This window comes from Alnus glutinosa, chromosome 9 (genome assembly GCF_958979055.1).
Source record: "Alnus glutinosa chromosome 9, dhAlnGlut1.1, whole genome shotgun sequence".
In the NCBI taxonomy this organism is placed as follows: domain Eukaryota; kingdom Viridiplantae; phylum Streptophyta; class Magnoliopsida; order Fagales; family Betulaceae; genus Alnus; species Alnus glutinosa.
In genome coordinates, this window is record NC_084894.1 from 11746060 (window position 1) to 11759765 (window position 13706).

At 35.3% G+C, this 13706-nt stretch overlaps 1 protein-coding gene across 1 annotated transcript; it reads left to right on the plus strand.

The window, feature by feature from the left end:
- The first annotated feature begins 1489 nt into the window (after positions 1–1489).
- Positions 1490–9118, plus strand: LOC133877675 (uncharacterized). Its single transcript, XM_062316063.1, has 3 exons — positions 1490–1795; positions 7917–8244; positions 8594–9118. The coding sequence occupies exons 1-3, from the start codon at positions 1645–1647 to the stop codon at positions 8814–8816; spliced, it is 702 nt and encodes a 233-aa protein (XP_062172047.1). The 5' UTR covers positions 1490–1644; the 3' UTR covers positions 8817–9118.
- The last annotated feature ends 4588 nt before the right edge of the window (positions 9119–13706 follow it).

Genomic DNA, 13706 nt, shown 5'->3' on the forward strand with positions numbered 1-13706 from the left:
AACACTGTTAGAACAATCTTTGACTACCGTCCAACGGTATCGTTTTAAGAGCTTACATGGTATTAGAACCTGGACTGTTCATCGTCTCTTATTTTTTAAAAATTATTGTTTTTACTTACAACAAGGTCTTCAGTGGCTCTAAAATCTTGAAATATATTCAATTTTCTTTGTTTAACTCTATTAAAATCCTAATGCAAAACCTTTTCTTACCTCTCAGATTACCATTTTGATATTAGAGACTTGGTCTCTTGTCTTTGATTGAATATGGTTATTTTTTTTTTTTTTCCTTCGAGCGCCAAACATAAAAATATCTTATTATTTAAGGGTGACAATTCGTGTTCATGGATTGGGTTTGGGTTGTGTCGAGGCATAGATATAAGATTATATTGGTCAACCATAACCTTTCCTATTTTATTAAATGAATTAGACCTCTCAATCCTAATCCGTTAATTTTATGTTGAGTTCACGGGTCGTGTAAAAAATTATCAATCTTAAATGGCACGTGTCAAGTTCGAATCATATTGATACATAGATATAATACTCTATATGTCAATTCTAACCAACCTATTTAATTAAATGAATAAATTTCTCAATTTTAACTCGCTAATATTATGATGGATTCATATCGCCTTTGCAAATTGTGCCAACCATATTATTCCTTCTCTTGTTGCTTCCTGTCATTTACTTACTTTCGTTGTTACCGGATGTTAAGAAAAAGGAAGAATTTACTAAAAAAAAAAAAAGAAAAAAAAAAGAAAAGAAGGGAAAGCAGCAAGAATTTGGCCTTTCTTTATACAATCAACAAATTAATAAAATCATACCCCATTCGCAATACTAGGTGATTGGGTTGCATATTGGCTACTTATGCTCCTATCGTAGAATATGATTACCCTAATCCAATTCATCTTGAAACGGTAATACTAGATTAGGAGTGGAGAAGGCAATTGTCCTTTTAAACATGATTTAGACTTTTAATATGACCACTCTCGAGGTTATTGAAACAATGCTTTAAGCATGACAAGGCTATCAATTTTGTTTTAGCACTTTTTGGCTTTTATATTAAATATATATATTTAAAATGGAAAATATATATATATATATATATATATATATATATATATATATATATATATATATATACAATTATCTCATGATTTAGATGTGACAGTCATAACCAACTCTTAGATCAGTATTTGTTATAAAAAAAATAATAATTAAGAATTGGTTAGGACTACCATGTTAACATTGCGAAATAATTTTCTAATAAAAATATATTTTCTAACATTACTCGGTGTTTTATATAAAAAAAAAAAAAAAAAAATCATTTTATTTTTCTACATGTCCATATTTTCTTATAAATGGAGTGGAGTTGGCAGGGGTAAAACTGTAAACTACTTATGACAGTTTACTTTTATTCTTGCAAAATAACTTTGACAAAATTAATTATTTAAAAAGAAAAAAAAAAAAAAAAAGGATGGTTTTGGGTGAGGCGTTGAAGAGAGAAGAAGAAAGCAAGATTAATGTGATCGATGTAGGTGGGCGCCAGTTGGAGATAGATCGTAAGAAGGTGGTGTTGGGGAGAGTTGTCTGCAAGAACCACAAAATAGTTGAAGAAAATAATACACTCCTCCTTTTGGCGTGGGGATGATGGGAGGTTTCAGCGCCGAAGATCTGTCCACAATCGGAGGAATTGCCACCGTTTCTCTTCTGCATTCCTTCATTCCCACCCATTGGCTGCCTTTCTCCATCGTCGGTCGCGCCCAGAAGTGGACCCTTTCCCGCACTCTCCTCGTTAGTGAGTCCCCCCCATTTTCTCATCTCGGATTTCATTTCTTTATTCATTGAATATTCATGCATCTAAGACATCCCAGAAGAGTTAAAAGGATGCAGCGTAGTGTCTGGAATTGTTCTGTTTCTTTCCCAAAAACAAATATAAAACCAAGAAGCAAATATTTCACTTTAGGAAAGTATTACATTACATTTTTTTTGTTGCTCTAGAGGGGCTTTTGGTTTCCCCGGCTCCTTTCGATTTCTTTTCCTACGATTTCTAAGCGGCTTAGATTTGTGGAGGGATCTCAACTGTGTTTTGATATGAGAATTGAGTCAGATCTGTAATTCGATTAATGGGTATTGATCATCTTGGAAGGCTAAAGCTATCTTGAATTGCAAAGCCGCTTTCTGTTCACTTTGAATTTGCATGTAGAAATACAATCCAATTTGTTTGCTTTCTGTTTCAGTTCTTCTACAGTCTTGTATCTCTTACGACTGTTTGAGGAATTACTTTTCTTGTTCTTAGAAACCCAGCACTGAAAGCTTTTTAAGCATTGGCTCTGTTGTAGGCATTGATGGTTTGTAATAGTGGGAAAATTGGTTTGGATTGGTGTGACTTTAACTGGACAAAAGTAGTTTAAATGTTGCGCCCAATTTGTCTGTTGATTTGTATGCAAAACAGGTTGATGGGGTTCCCGGTTCCAGGCATCCATTTGTCATTACTACATTAACAGATCTGTTATGAAGCTTATGCAAGGCCTTTCTTTCTGAACTGTTGAAACTAATTAACGGATGTGTCGGCTGTCTTGATAATTTATGGCGAACAAGACTTCTATAAATCTAGAAAGATCAGATTAGAAGATCTCTTTTGTATAACCTTTCTGTTCTTAGTTGTCAGTAAGCACTCACATTACTTATTTGAGTAAGAAGTACAGATAAATGCTGGATTTGGATTACATTTAGGGAAAAAGCTCCAGTGGTCCTTGAGGTTTTACCTTTTTTCAAATCGCTCCTTAAGGTTTAAAACTTATCAAATCAATCCCTAAGTTTTGCACTATTATCAAATAACTCCCTCCATTTCCCTTATGTTCACTTTATAACGGTGACGAGTGACACATGGCCTGATGGCCAGTGGCCACGTCATGCCCAATAAAAGAAGACACGTGTCTAGACCATCAAATCAGCTAGCTTACATCATACACACACCACGCTGGACATGCCACTTCAGCCATAACTTTCTTTTTTTTTTTAAAAAAAAAAAATCACCTATGGAAAGGTGGCGTGCCCACCGCCATGTATTCTGGCTGGGGTGGTCGCATGTTCACCCCTCTGTTATGTGAGGGGGGTGGCTGTGTGGCCCCTTGTTGTGGGCACGACCACCCCTTCCCATAATAGATGGTTTTTTTTTTTTTTTTTTTTTTTTTTTTTTTTTTTTTTTTCAAGTTTTGGGTTAACGTGTCAATGATGTGGTGTGTCTAGCATGCCGTGTTTGATGTAGCTAGCTGAATGGATGGTCTGAATATGTGCTTTTTATTGACTTGATGGTCACATGTCACACATCACCGTTAAAAAGTTAACGGAATGCAAATAGATGGAGTTATTTGATAACTTTTAAACCTTAAGAAGAAATTTGATAAAATGTGAAACCTCAGGGACTACTAGAGCATTTTTGCTTTAGATTTAAGTAGAAATGAAATGCCCCTATAACTCGAAATCTATATGTAGATCATGTTTTCAAGTTACGCAATAGCTTTTAATTATTATTATTATTATTGTTATTATTATTATTATTTTTGACTCATAGTCTCATACATGCATGAAGTGGGTCTTGAACCCACAACTTCACCCTCTACTCCATTCTTACGCTGGAGGGAGGGAGTATCATTTGAACCAGAGCTCGTTGTCCCCACGAACTTTCAAAGCTATAGCCCACTACATAACACACTGTGGGTAACATTATCTAGATAGCTGATTGTGTCCTATGTAGGTATGCTTTAGCAGCCTCTAAAATTTGAAAATTAAGTTTATATATATATATATATGAGGTCCATTTTGTGGGTGATGACATTTAATATATTTTAGGTCTAGGGAATAAGAGGCAAGCTACTCCACTAAAATAATTATATCTAGATGGTAAATATGTATCATTTGCAAAGAGGAAGCTTATTGAAGATCTTCAAGTTTTTGATGCTGTAGAAGAATATAGGGCCTTAGGTGAGGAGTTATTGAAGAAGGCAGAGGTTGTCAAAGAGTTAGAGAGATGTTCTCTTATGGAGGAGGTGAGTTGGAGGCAGAAATCAAGAGTGTTGTGGTTAAAGGTAGGTGATAAGTGCACTAAATTCTTCCATTCCATAGCCAACTCAAATAGAAGATTCAATTCTTTGGACTCCTTATTGATTGGTGATACTCCATCTTCTAATCAAACTGAAACTGCCAAGCACATTGTCAAGTTCTATAAAAACATTTTACCGAGTAGTGTAGGTGGAGGCCTATGGTGGATGATATTTCCTTTGATTCTATTTTGGAGTAAGAGGCTAGTTGGTTGGAGAGAGCTTTTGAGGAGGAGGTTAGGAAGGTAGTGTCAGCTATGAATGGCGATAAGGCGTTAGGTCTTGGCGGCTTTTCTATGGCTTTCTTCCATGCATGCTGTGATGTTTTTGAGTGTGGACATTATGGAGGTGTTTAGTGACTTTCATGGTGGAGGTTTGTTTGAAAAGAGCATTAATACTTCGTTTATTTCGCTTATTCCGAACATTTCAGGTGCTATTGATCTCAAAGACTTTTGGCCTATTAGTCTTGTGGGAGGTATTTACAAGATTATTGCTAAAGTTCTAGCAAATAGATGAAGGCGGTTATGGAGAAGGTCATTTCCAAATCACAAAGTGCCTTATTAAGGGTAGGCCAATCCTTGATCTAATCCTTATTGCCAACGAATGCCTTGATAGTAGATTAAGATTTAGGGAGTCAGGCATGATTTGTAAAATGGATCTAGAAAAAGCATATGATCATGTTAATTAGGATTTCCTTTTGTATATGCTGAGAATGTGTGGCTTTGGGGCAAAATGGTGCTCATGGATTGTTCATTGTATTTCCTTTGTGCGGTTCTCGGTGTTATTCAATGGCTCTCCTAATGGTTTTTTTAGTAGCTCACGTGGGTTGAGACAAGGGAATCCTCTTTCACCCTTGTTGTTTGTTTTTGTGATGGAGGGTCTGAGTCGCATGATTTCTGTTGCAGTTAGTGGGGGTTTGCTAGAAGGCTTCAAAGTAGGCAATGCTTCTTTCTCTCATCTTCTGTTTGGCGATAATACTTTAATTTTTTCCAGTGCTCGTTCCTCTCAGTTGCATTATTTGTGGAGCCTTTTCTTTCAATTTGAAGCTGCTTCGGGCTTGAAGGCTAATTTGGCTAAGTCAAAGTTAATTGGGTGTGGGGTTGCCACTCTGCTAGTGAAGTATTTGGGTCTTCCATTGGGGGTTTCCTATAAGTCTATTCATATTTGGGATGGTGTTATCGAGAAGATAGAACATCGATTGGCTAGTTGGAAAAGATTATACCTTTCAAAGGGTGGTAGTCACCTTTATCAAGAGTACCCTCACCAATATACCCACGTATTATTTGTCCCTCTTCCCTCTCTCGGCGAGTGTTGCTGTTCGCATTGAGAAGTTTCAATGGGATTTTTTATGGGGTGAGCTTGGGGAAGAGTTCAAATATCATTTCGTGAGTTGGCCAAAGGTTTGTACCCCAATTTCAAAGGGTGGGCTAGGTATCATGAATTTGTTGATGTTTAACTGCGCTCTACTAGGAAAATGGTTGTGGCGTTACGGGATTGAGAGAGAAGCTTGGTGGAGAGTTGCAGTGGATTCTAAGTTTGGCATTTTATGGGGTGAGTGGTGCTCCCTTGATCCTGTAGGTGCCTTTGGGGTGGGGTTGTGGAAGAACATCATGAAAGGGTGGGAGACATTCTTAGGGTTCTCTAGATTTGAGGTGGGGGATGGGGTAGGACCAAGTTTTGGCATGATTTGTGGTGCGGGGATACAGTTCTTAAGGAAGCTTTTCTTGCTTTGTTTGGTATTGCTCGGGTAAAGGATGCCTCAGTTGTGGAGAATCTGGAGATTTTGGGTGGCTCTAATCAGTGGAACGTGAGCTTTTCAAGAGAGGCGTATGATTGGGAAGTGGATGTTTTTGCTTCTTTTTTCCAGGTGTTGCACTCAGTCATTGTGAAAAGAGGTAGTGAAGATAGGTTTTGGTGGCTTTTGTCCAAAAGAGGTTTGTTCAAGGTCAAGTCATTCTTTAGCTCATTGGCTGGGTCTCTTCCCTTGGAAGAATGTGTGGCAGACTCAGGCTCTTTCGAGAGCGGATTTTTTTTGCGTGGTCAGCGGCCCTATGCAAGATCCTCACTTTGGATAATTTCAGGAAGTGACAAGTTATTATGGTGGATAGGTGTTTCATGTGTTAAAGAAGTGGGAAATTAGTTGATCACCTTCTTCTTCACTGCGCGATGTGGCTTCCGCTTTATGGAGTGCTCTCTTTACTCGCTTATGTTTGTCTTGGGCATGCCTAGAAGTGTTATTGAACTGTTTGCTTGTTGGTGGACGTCTGGAAGATGGTGCCAATCTGCCTTTTTTTGGTGTTTTTGGAAGGAAAGAAATAACAGGTGCTTCGAGGATTTGGAGAGGTCTTTGGAGGATATTTTAGCTTCGTTTTTTCATACTTTGTATTTTTGGACAGTGGCTTTTGTGTCTCCACTGTCGCTTAGTTTTGTCGATTTTCTTGTTTGTTTTTATTTTTCTAGTTAGGTGTTTTCTTTTGTATACTTCCGGTGTACTTAAGGGCGCCTTGTGCTTTTAATAAGACTGATTATTACTTGTCAAAAAAAATTATGAGAATATTAGCAAGCTTGATAAGAGGTGCATTCTGCGAGTTCTGATGTGACCATTTAATTGATATTTAATTCTTGGGAATAAGGGGCAAGCTACTCCACTAAAAGAATTATGCCTAAATGGTTTATGAAAAGAGGAAAATTGATCATTGGCAGGCTTGCCCATCCATCAAATTGTGCTCTCAATACATAGATCCTTTTGGACACTTGGCCATTTCAGCTCCTAGACATTAATTGTGCTGCTTGGATACCTTGTTTCTGCTTGTTGGCCAACTTGTATCAATCTGTAACCCATGAGCATATCTGTTACATTGTTTAGGTTCATGGGGCCTAAATGCTACAATCATAATGTTTCTTGTACTGCGCTAACTTTGCAAATAGCATATGCTGTGTCATGGAAAGGTTGGGTGGGCTTTGCTGTCATTCTATCTCTGCCTCCAATCGTAAGTGTGAAGAAACTATTTACACTTGAATCTCCATAGGAACCAATTTCATATGTGTTGATGGCATTGATCATATTATTTATTTGTTAATGTTGGATTTGTGGAGCCACATCATACAATTAGTTGCCTTTTGTCACTATCTTTTCAGTAAGCCTATTGAGTTTCACAGATAAGATATCTATACATTCTATTATTTTTTGTTATTTATTATATGTTTACTGAATGTTAAGTTTTTCAGTTCTTATTGCGTCATTGTTTCCTGTTAATGCGCACTTGATTTTTCTAAAAAGACTAGTCTTTGCCTCATTTTTAAGAAATTCAGGTCAGTAGAAGGACGCAATCAATAACCCTTGTATCATTCTCAACCGCCCATCCTTTTCATCCTTCTTTGGCTTATTACTTGTAGATAAATTTGGGTTAGCTATGCCTAAGCTTAAATGGTTTGGGTACCTGAATCTATCCAACATAGACCTGCCCATTTCTGCCATATACGTCCGAGAGGTGGTGATGCAACATCTTTGTTGGTCTGGAGGGGATTTATTCAATCAGTTGCTAGGTTGTTAAGTTCAAGTAACATCAATCCAGCCTTATTGTACATAGGTTTGGCTCCCAGCTCAACTTTTTAACTGCTTGATCTGTTTGAGGATTGAGTTCACAAGTATAAGTAGAAATTAGATTCTTGTAAGTGAGATTGAATGGTCTACTGATAAATATTTTACGGTATAAGATTATACTTAAAAAAGGGAAAAAAAAAATCATATCAAGAAAAATAACTTTTGTAATCAGTGCTTTGACAAACGTCTTTATTTTTATTCTTTTAATGCAGCTGCATTCGGAGCAGTTTTGCATGTAGTGTCCACCTCACTTCTTGGCATAACGGCGATCACCATGGCAAATACTATTGCTGGTGAAGAAACAGTGCATAAACTAGCTTCACTTTTGCTTGTAATTCTTGGTGGTAGTTATGTCTTGCTGTTTCTGACTGGAAAGGGTGGTCACAGTCATTCTCATAACCAACCCATGGAGAAAATGGCTGTTGCTGGGCTTGTCCTCGTTCCTGCATTGTCACCCTGTGCAACCACACTTCCGGTATTCCTTGCTGTTGGAAATTCGTCTTCCATGATGGTGCTCGCTATCATTGTGCTATTATTCAGGTATCATTAACATTACATTAGATTTGAGTGTTTGTTTGGATCTATTTGATTATCTGTTTATGACTTGGTTGTCAGAATTTTTAAAAACAATGCAAGAAAGTAATAAGTTTCTCAGATTGTCCTAACATTGATTTGAAGCAAAGAAGCTTTGCAAACCCCTAAAAGGGTTCCTTCAGGCAGGGATACACGTAAACTTAATTGAATTTTCCTCTTCTTCCTCATCCTGTGTGTCTCTTTTTTGATTTGCTATTATTTTTAATATGAATGTGAATACAGGGTCTGAAACTAAAATTATGGAAACTTGGTTGCCATTATGTAGCTTTGACATAGTTTGATATTGGATTTGCAGCACCATCACTGTGATGACATCACTGGTGGCTCTGTCATTTTATGGTGCCAGTCAGCTGAAGTTTCATTGGGTGGAGCGGTACGACAAGCTTCTTGTGGGTTCTGTGTTGTGTTTGGTAGGAATTTTGACTCTTCTTTTTCATGATCATGATCATGATCATCATCATGGTGGAGTTGGAGGCTCCTCTGGAGAGCCATTGCATAGAAAACTAGTTGTTCTATGATCATTTTCCTGGCAAGAGTTGAAGTGGAGAATGTCTTGATATGGATCTCCAGTAGAACTGGATGGAAATTGGTCCATGTGACACATGTCTGTATTGTAATTGTTCTGTTAATTTTCTCTGTTCTGATTCATACCATAATCCTTGTGTGTGTGTGTGTGTGTGTGTGTGTGTGTGGGATATTAGTGGTTTTTTTTTTTTTTTTTTTGTATGTAATTGTTTTCTTCAAGCCTGGATGTCCACATCTTGGTCTCTTTTAGTACAATTTCTACTCCTTTTTATAGTTAGATGTAGTTTCATAAGTATGAGAAACATAGAATTTTTGTTGATAACCTAACCCTAGAAATTTTTGAGCCCCGAAAATGAACTTTGAACCTTTTAATATAGTTCAATTAATCTTTCGGTTAAAGTAAAGTAACTTTTTGTCATTGATTTTCAACTGATAAAACATAGATAATATGATTTGTCTAAATATAGGACTAAATATGATAATATGACATTATTTGAAAACATAGAACTAAATCTAAATAAGTTGACAAAATATGATTTTTTTATTTTTTTATTTTATTTTTTGAATTTTTTGAAAAAAGAAATGCCAATTGGGGCAAAGGCCCTTAGGAATCTCCAACCTCTTGAGTCTTATAAAATTAGATAGTCAGTTTGATAAGAGTAATTCCACGTGCAAGTGTCCATCAATTAAAAGTCACCTCATTTATTGATGGACACTTGATAGACATTTACTGTACATGTAGAATTACTCGCTTGGTAACCCTTTTAAGGTCCCTTTTTGGAGTCAACCAATTTTAACCCCTTTTTGCTTCTTTCTAAAGACAAATAATTTTTGAGAAAATTGCATTTTAGCCCCATAAATTATTACCTATTTTGTAACTAGCCTCACAAATTGTCAACACTTCGACTTCGACCCTTCAAACTGCTAAAACCTTTGAAAAATACCTAATTTGGTGAAATATCCACATATTATTCCTGTCACGTGTAATTTTTCAATTAAAAAAATAAAAAAAAAACAAAAAAAAAATAAAAAAACTAAAATTCCCCTAGGGCCCATTTTCCTTATTTTTTTTTAGTTTACTTTTTTATTTTTATTTTTAATGATTTGGCACCAAATATTTGGAGATGTGGAAAGAGCAGTTGTGAGAAGCGGAAAAACCATAAAAAAATATTATTTTTTAATTGAAAAATGACACGTGGCAGGGGTAGTATGGGAATATTTCGCCAAATGAGATATTTTTCAAAGGTTTTGGTAGTTTGGGAGGCCGGAGTCGGAGTGTTGACAGTTTGTAGGGCTAGTTACAAAATGGATGGTAATTTGGGGGGCTAAAATATAATTTTTCTTAATTTTTTTACATCTATCTCTAATACATATCCTGTAGTGCAATTCTACATGTCGTATAAATGTCCATCAAGTGTCCCATCAAATAATGAGGCGGTTTCTAATCATCATTGGGCATCCGATTGATCAAAAGGTGAATTTGATTAAATAATAATTTTAAAAGCCACCTCATTATTAGATGGACACTTGAAGAATATTTATATAACATGTAAAATTACTTAAATTGCATATGGATCATGCATATCAAATAATTAATTTAAAAAGAGAGATGTAAACGAAATGTCCAAAAGATATGTCTATTAAGTCTCTTTTTCAAAACCAACTTCCTAGCATTTTTCAGAGAGCACAGGCAAGACAAAATTTGTTTTTTTATTTAAAGTTTTGTGCGAATTGTATAAGAAACAAACATGTCAGCTCTACACGTGGGTGTCTTATGACATGTCAACTTTGCATGAATTTTGGTATAATATCCGACTTCAAAAGTTGCACTCATTTTTAAGTGGGGTTAGGAAATACTTCTCCATTCTCCCTTTTTTTTTTTTTTTTTTTTTTTTTTTTTTTTTTTTTTTTTTTTTTTTTTAAAGTAAAAAGCAAGAAAGAGGGTAAAAAAGGGTTGTCAAACCCCCCTAGCCTCTTAATCTATGATTTGGGATTGGGATATCTTTGAAATTAGGTTGCTTGAATTTTAATAAAATTAAGGTGGCTTAAGAAAAAGTGTAACGGATAAAGCCTGCTTGGTCGGTGCAGTTAGATTTCGCAGTCTCTTTTTTTAAAGACAAACTCTTCTTGTAAGCCAGTTTTCAAGAGCGGGAATTCATGATCCAACCCGTTTGATGGGGAATCTTGCATGCTTATTGTATATAAAAAACGCACGATACAATGTGTGTTGGTTTCTGACATTTCTTCTTGGTTGGTACAAAGAAAGAAAAAGATTCCATTGAAAAAGAAAGGGTTAATTTAATAAACACAGGAAGAAAGAAGCTACTGTTCTTCTCCATCTCTTTGGATCCTGATCACATGCAAATATTTGCTGAGTATTATATTCACTCTTTCCATCTGTGATTGCTTGGCTTTTACCCTCTTTACTTTTCTTTCTCTTTTTTTTTTTTTTGTCGTCTTTTACCGTTGAACAGAGTCTAAAGATCCCACAACCTTTTCTTTCTTGCAAAGCCTAAAGGTTACCCACTCATAAAGAGTCAATGCCAAATGATCACCTTTATTGTGCTCATCAGCTCATGTGCATTGCAATCAGCTCATGGGAGTCTATATATATATATATAGAGAGAGAGAGAGTATAGATTTATTTGAATTTCTTGTATTTGTGAATAACTTCGTCATTATATAGAAAAATAGGAGATTACACTTAATTTTCAAAATTTAACACCTTTGTTGGCATTGTTGCAATGTCTCCAAATCTTTTAATTTGTTTAATATACCCTATCGATCTACCATTAGGGTTGTAATATTTCACTTGTGTTATGATTTTCTGTTAAATCCTAGCGGATGGAGAGTAAAATGGACATTGAGGAAGACAAATTGAGAAAAATAAAAATACAAAAGAAAGAAAAAAGGCCAAAAATTTCAGAAAAAAAAAAAAAATTCAGGAAAAAACCTTAAATAAAGCAACAAATCTAGAAATAACGAAAAATAAGCAAAAAAAAAAATAGAAAATATGAAGAAAAAACAATGATCAACGGCCAGCCGTGAGTCTTCGCAGATCTAACTATTGTTTTATTGTTTCTGTTATTTAATTTATTTTTTTAAGTTACGGGTTTTTTAAATTAAGGGTATGGTTGTAATTTTAAATATTTTATGAAGTGTAATGGTTATTTTCACATCACGTGTGAGTCACGTGATGCGGTTGCCGTCTGACTTAATAAAAATTGCTATCGGGTGGAAACATTGTAACCCTAATGATAGGTGCATTAAACAAATTGAAAGACCGGAAATGCATTGCAACAAGGGTGAGAGATGAAAAGGTTTAGGGGTAATTACCTTTTCCCCCCATGAACTATCAAAAAATGCGCGATGCCCCTATGAACTACCAACTCGACCAAAATAGAGCATTCAACTACCAAAGATAACCATTTTCCCCCCTTCCGTCAGTCACACGCCGTTTTACCCTCATTTTCTTCCTCTTTTCCCCCTATGAACTACTACCATCTTCCTCTTTTCCCCCCATGAACTACTATCATCTTCCAACATGCCCCCATATAAAACGGCACATGACCCGTTGACCGTTTGTTTTAACCCCTTTGACTGACGGAAGGGGGGAAAATGGTTGTCTTTGGTAGTTGAATGCTCTATTTTGGTCGAGTTGGTAGTTCATGGGGGCATTGCGCATTTTTTGGTAATTCATGGAGGAAAAAGGTAATTACCCCAAAGGTTTATGTGTAGTTTTTTTATTTTTTATATTATTTTTTAGAAAAGATGAGATGTTATGGGTTTGTATGGATGGATCCTATCATAACTTAATTCTTATAATAGGACTGTGCTGCGTTTGTTGCTTGCAACCAACACGAACAAGGAGTATACTAAACCTTTCCTGAGTATGTAATATTGTTGACATATTGAAAATTCAACTACTTTGTTTTTTCGTTTTTTGTTTTTTATTTTTATTTTTATTTTTCCTGAGCAAAAATTTAGAGAACAGAGGCTGTAATAGCATTCATAGTTATTTATTTACATTTTTTTTTTTTTTAAAAAAAATGCAAAATAGTTAACTAAAGCCTACTTTTTCTACCTTAGCTAACAACTTTTCAAAATCTGCATCTAATAGCTTATTTAAATTTCTTCTATATTCTATTAAAATAATTTTTAATTTTTATTTTTTTTATTTTTTTTTTTTTTTTTTTTTTTATAATAATGGAGATTCTTAACTGGTTTAACTGGTTTGATTCTAGGTTAGTATGACGGCAAGAAAGTAAACAATACAAACAAGAAAGAACAAAAATATAATCATGAATCTTAATTAGCTTACTATCACATTATGCTCAATCTAGAAGAAACATGGTATGCTGTTGCCTGTCCCATTCCCAAAATCCTTCCACTATCAACCTACCTATATTAAGACAAGCCCTAATCTAATTAATCTCTCTCTCTCTCTCTCTCTCTCTCTCTCTCTCTCTCTCTCTCTCTCTCTCTATAACTATATATATATAGATAGAGAGAGAGGGGCATGCATAGTTGGTCTGTTAATTTATGCATAAAGAGCTATTAGTATATAAACATCAATATCATAGGGCTATGTGGGGATGTGTCATTGACATTGACATTTGCAAATGTTCATTCTTATCATAGTTTTTATGGCACAATTCACAAAAGTTACATGTGGTGATGAGCATCAATGTCTTTGTACCTCCCTACCTTTTTACTTTTTCAATGAGAGATTTAAAAATAGGATTTGGCTGAGCTAGAGGCAAACTCTTGTTTGGTTTGGTTTGGGTGGGGTAAAAAATTTGTAAAAGATTTTTTTTTTTTTTTTTTTTTTTTTTTTTTTTTTTTTTTTGTAATTTTTTCAATAGTCTATATTTAATTTTACT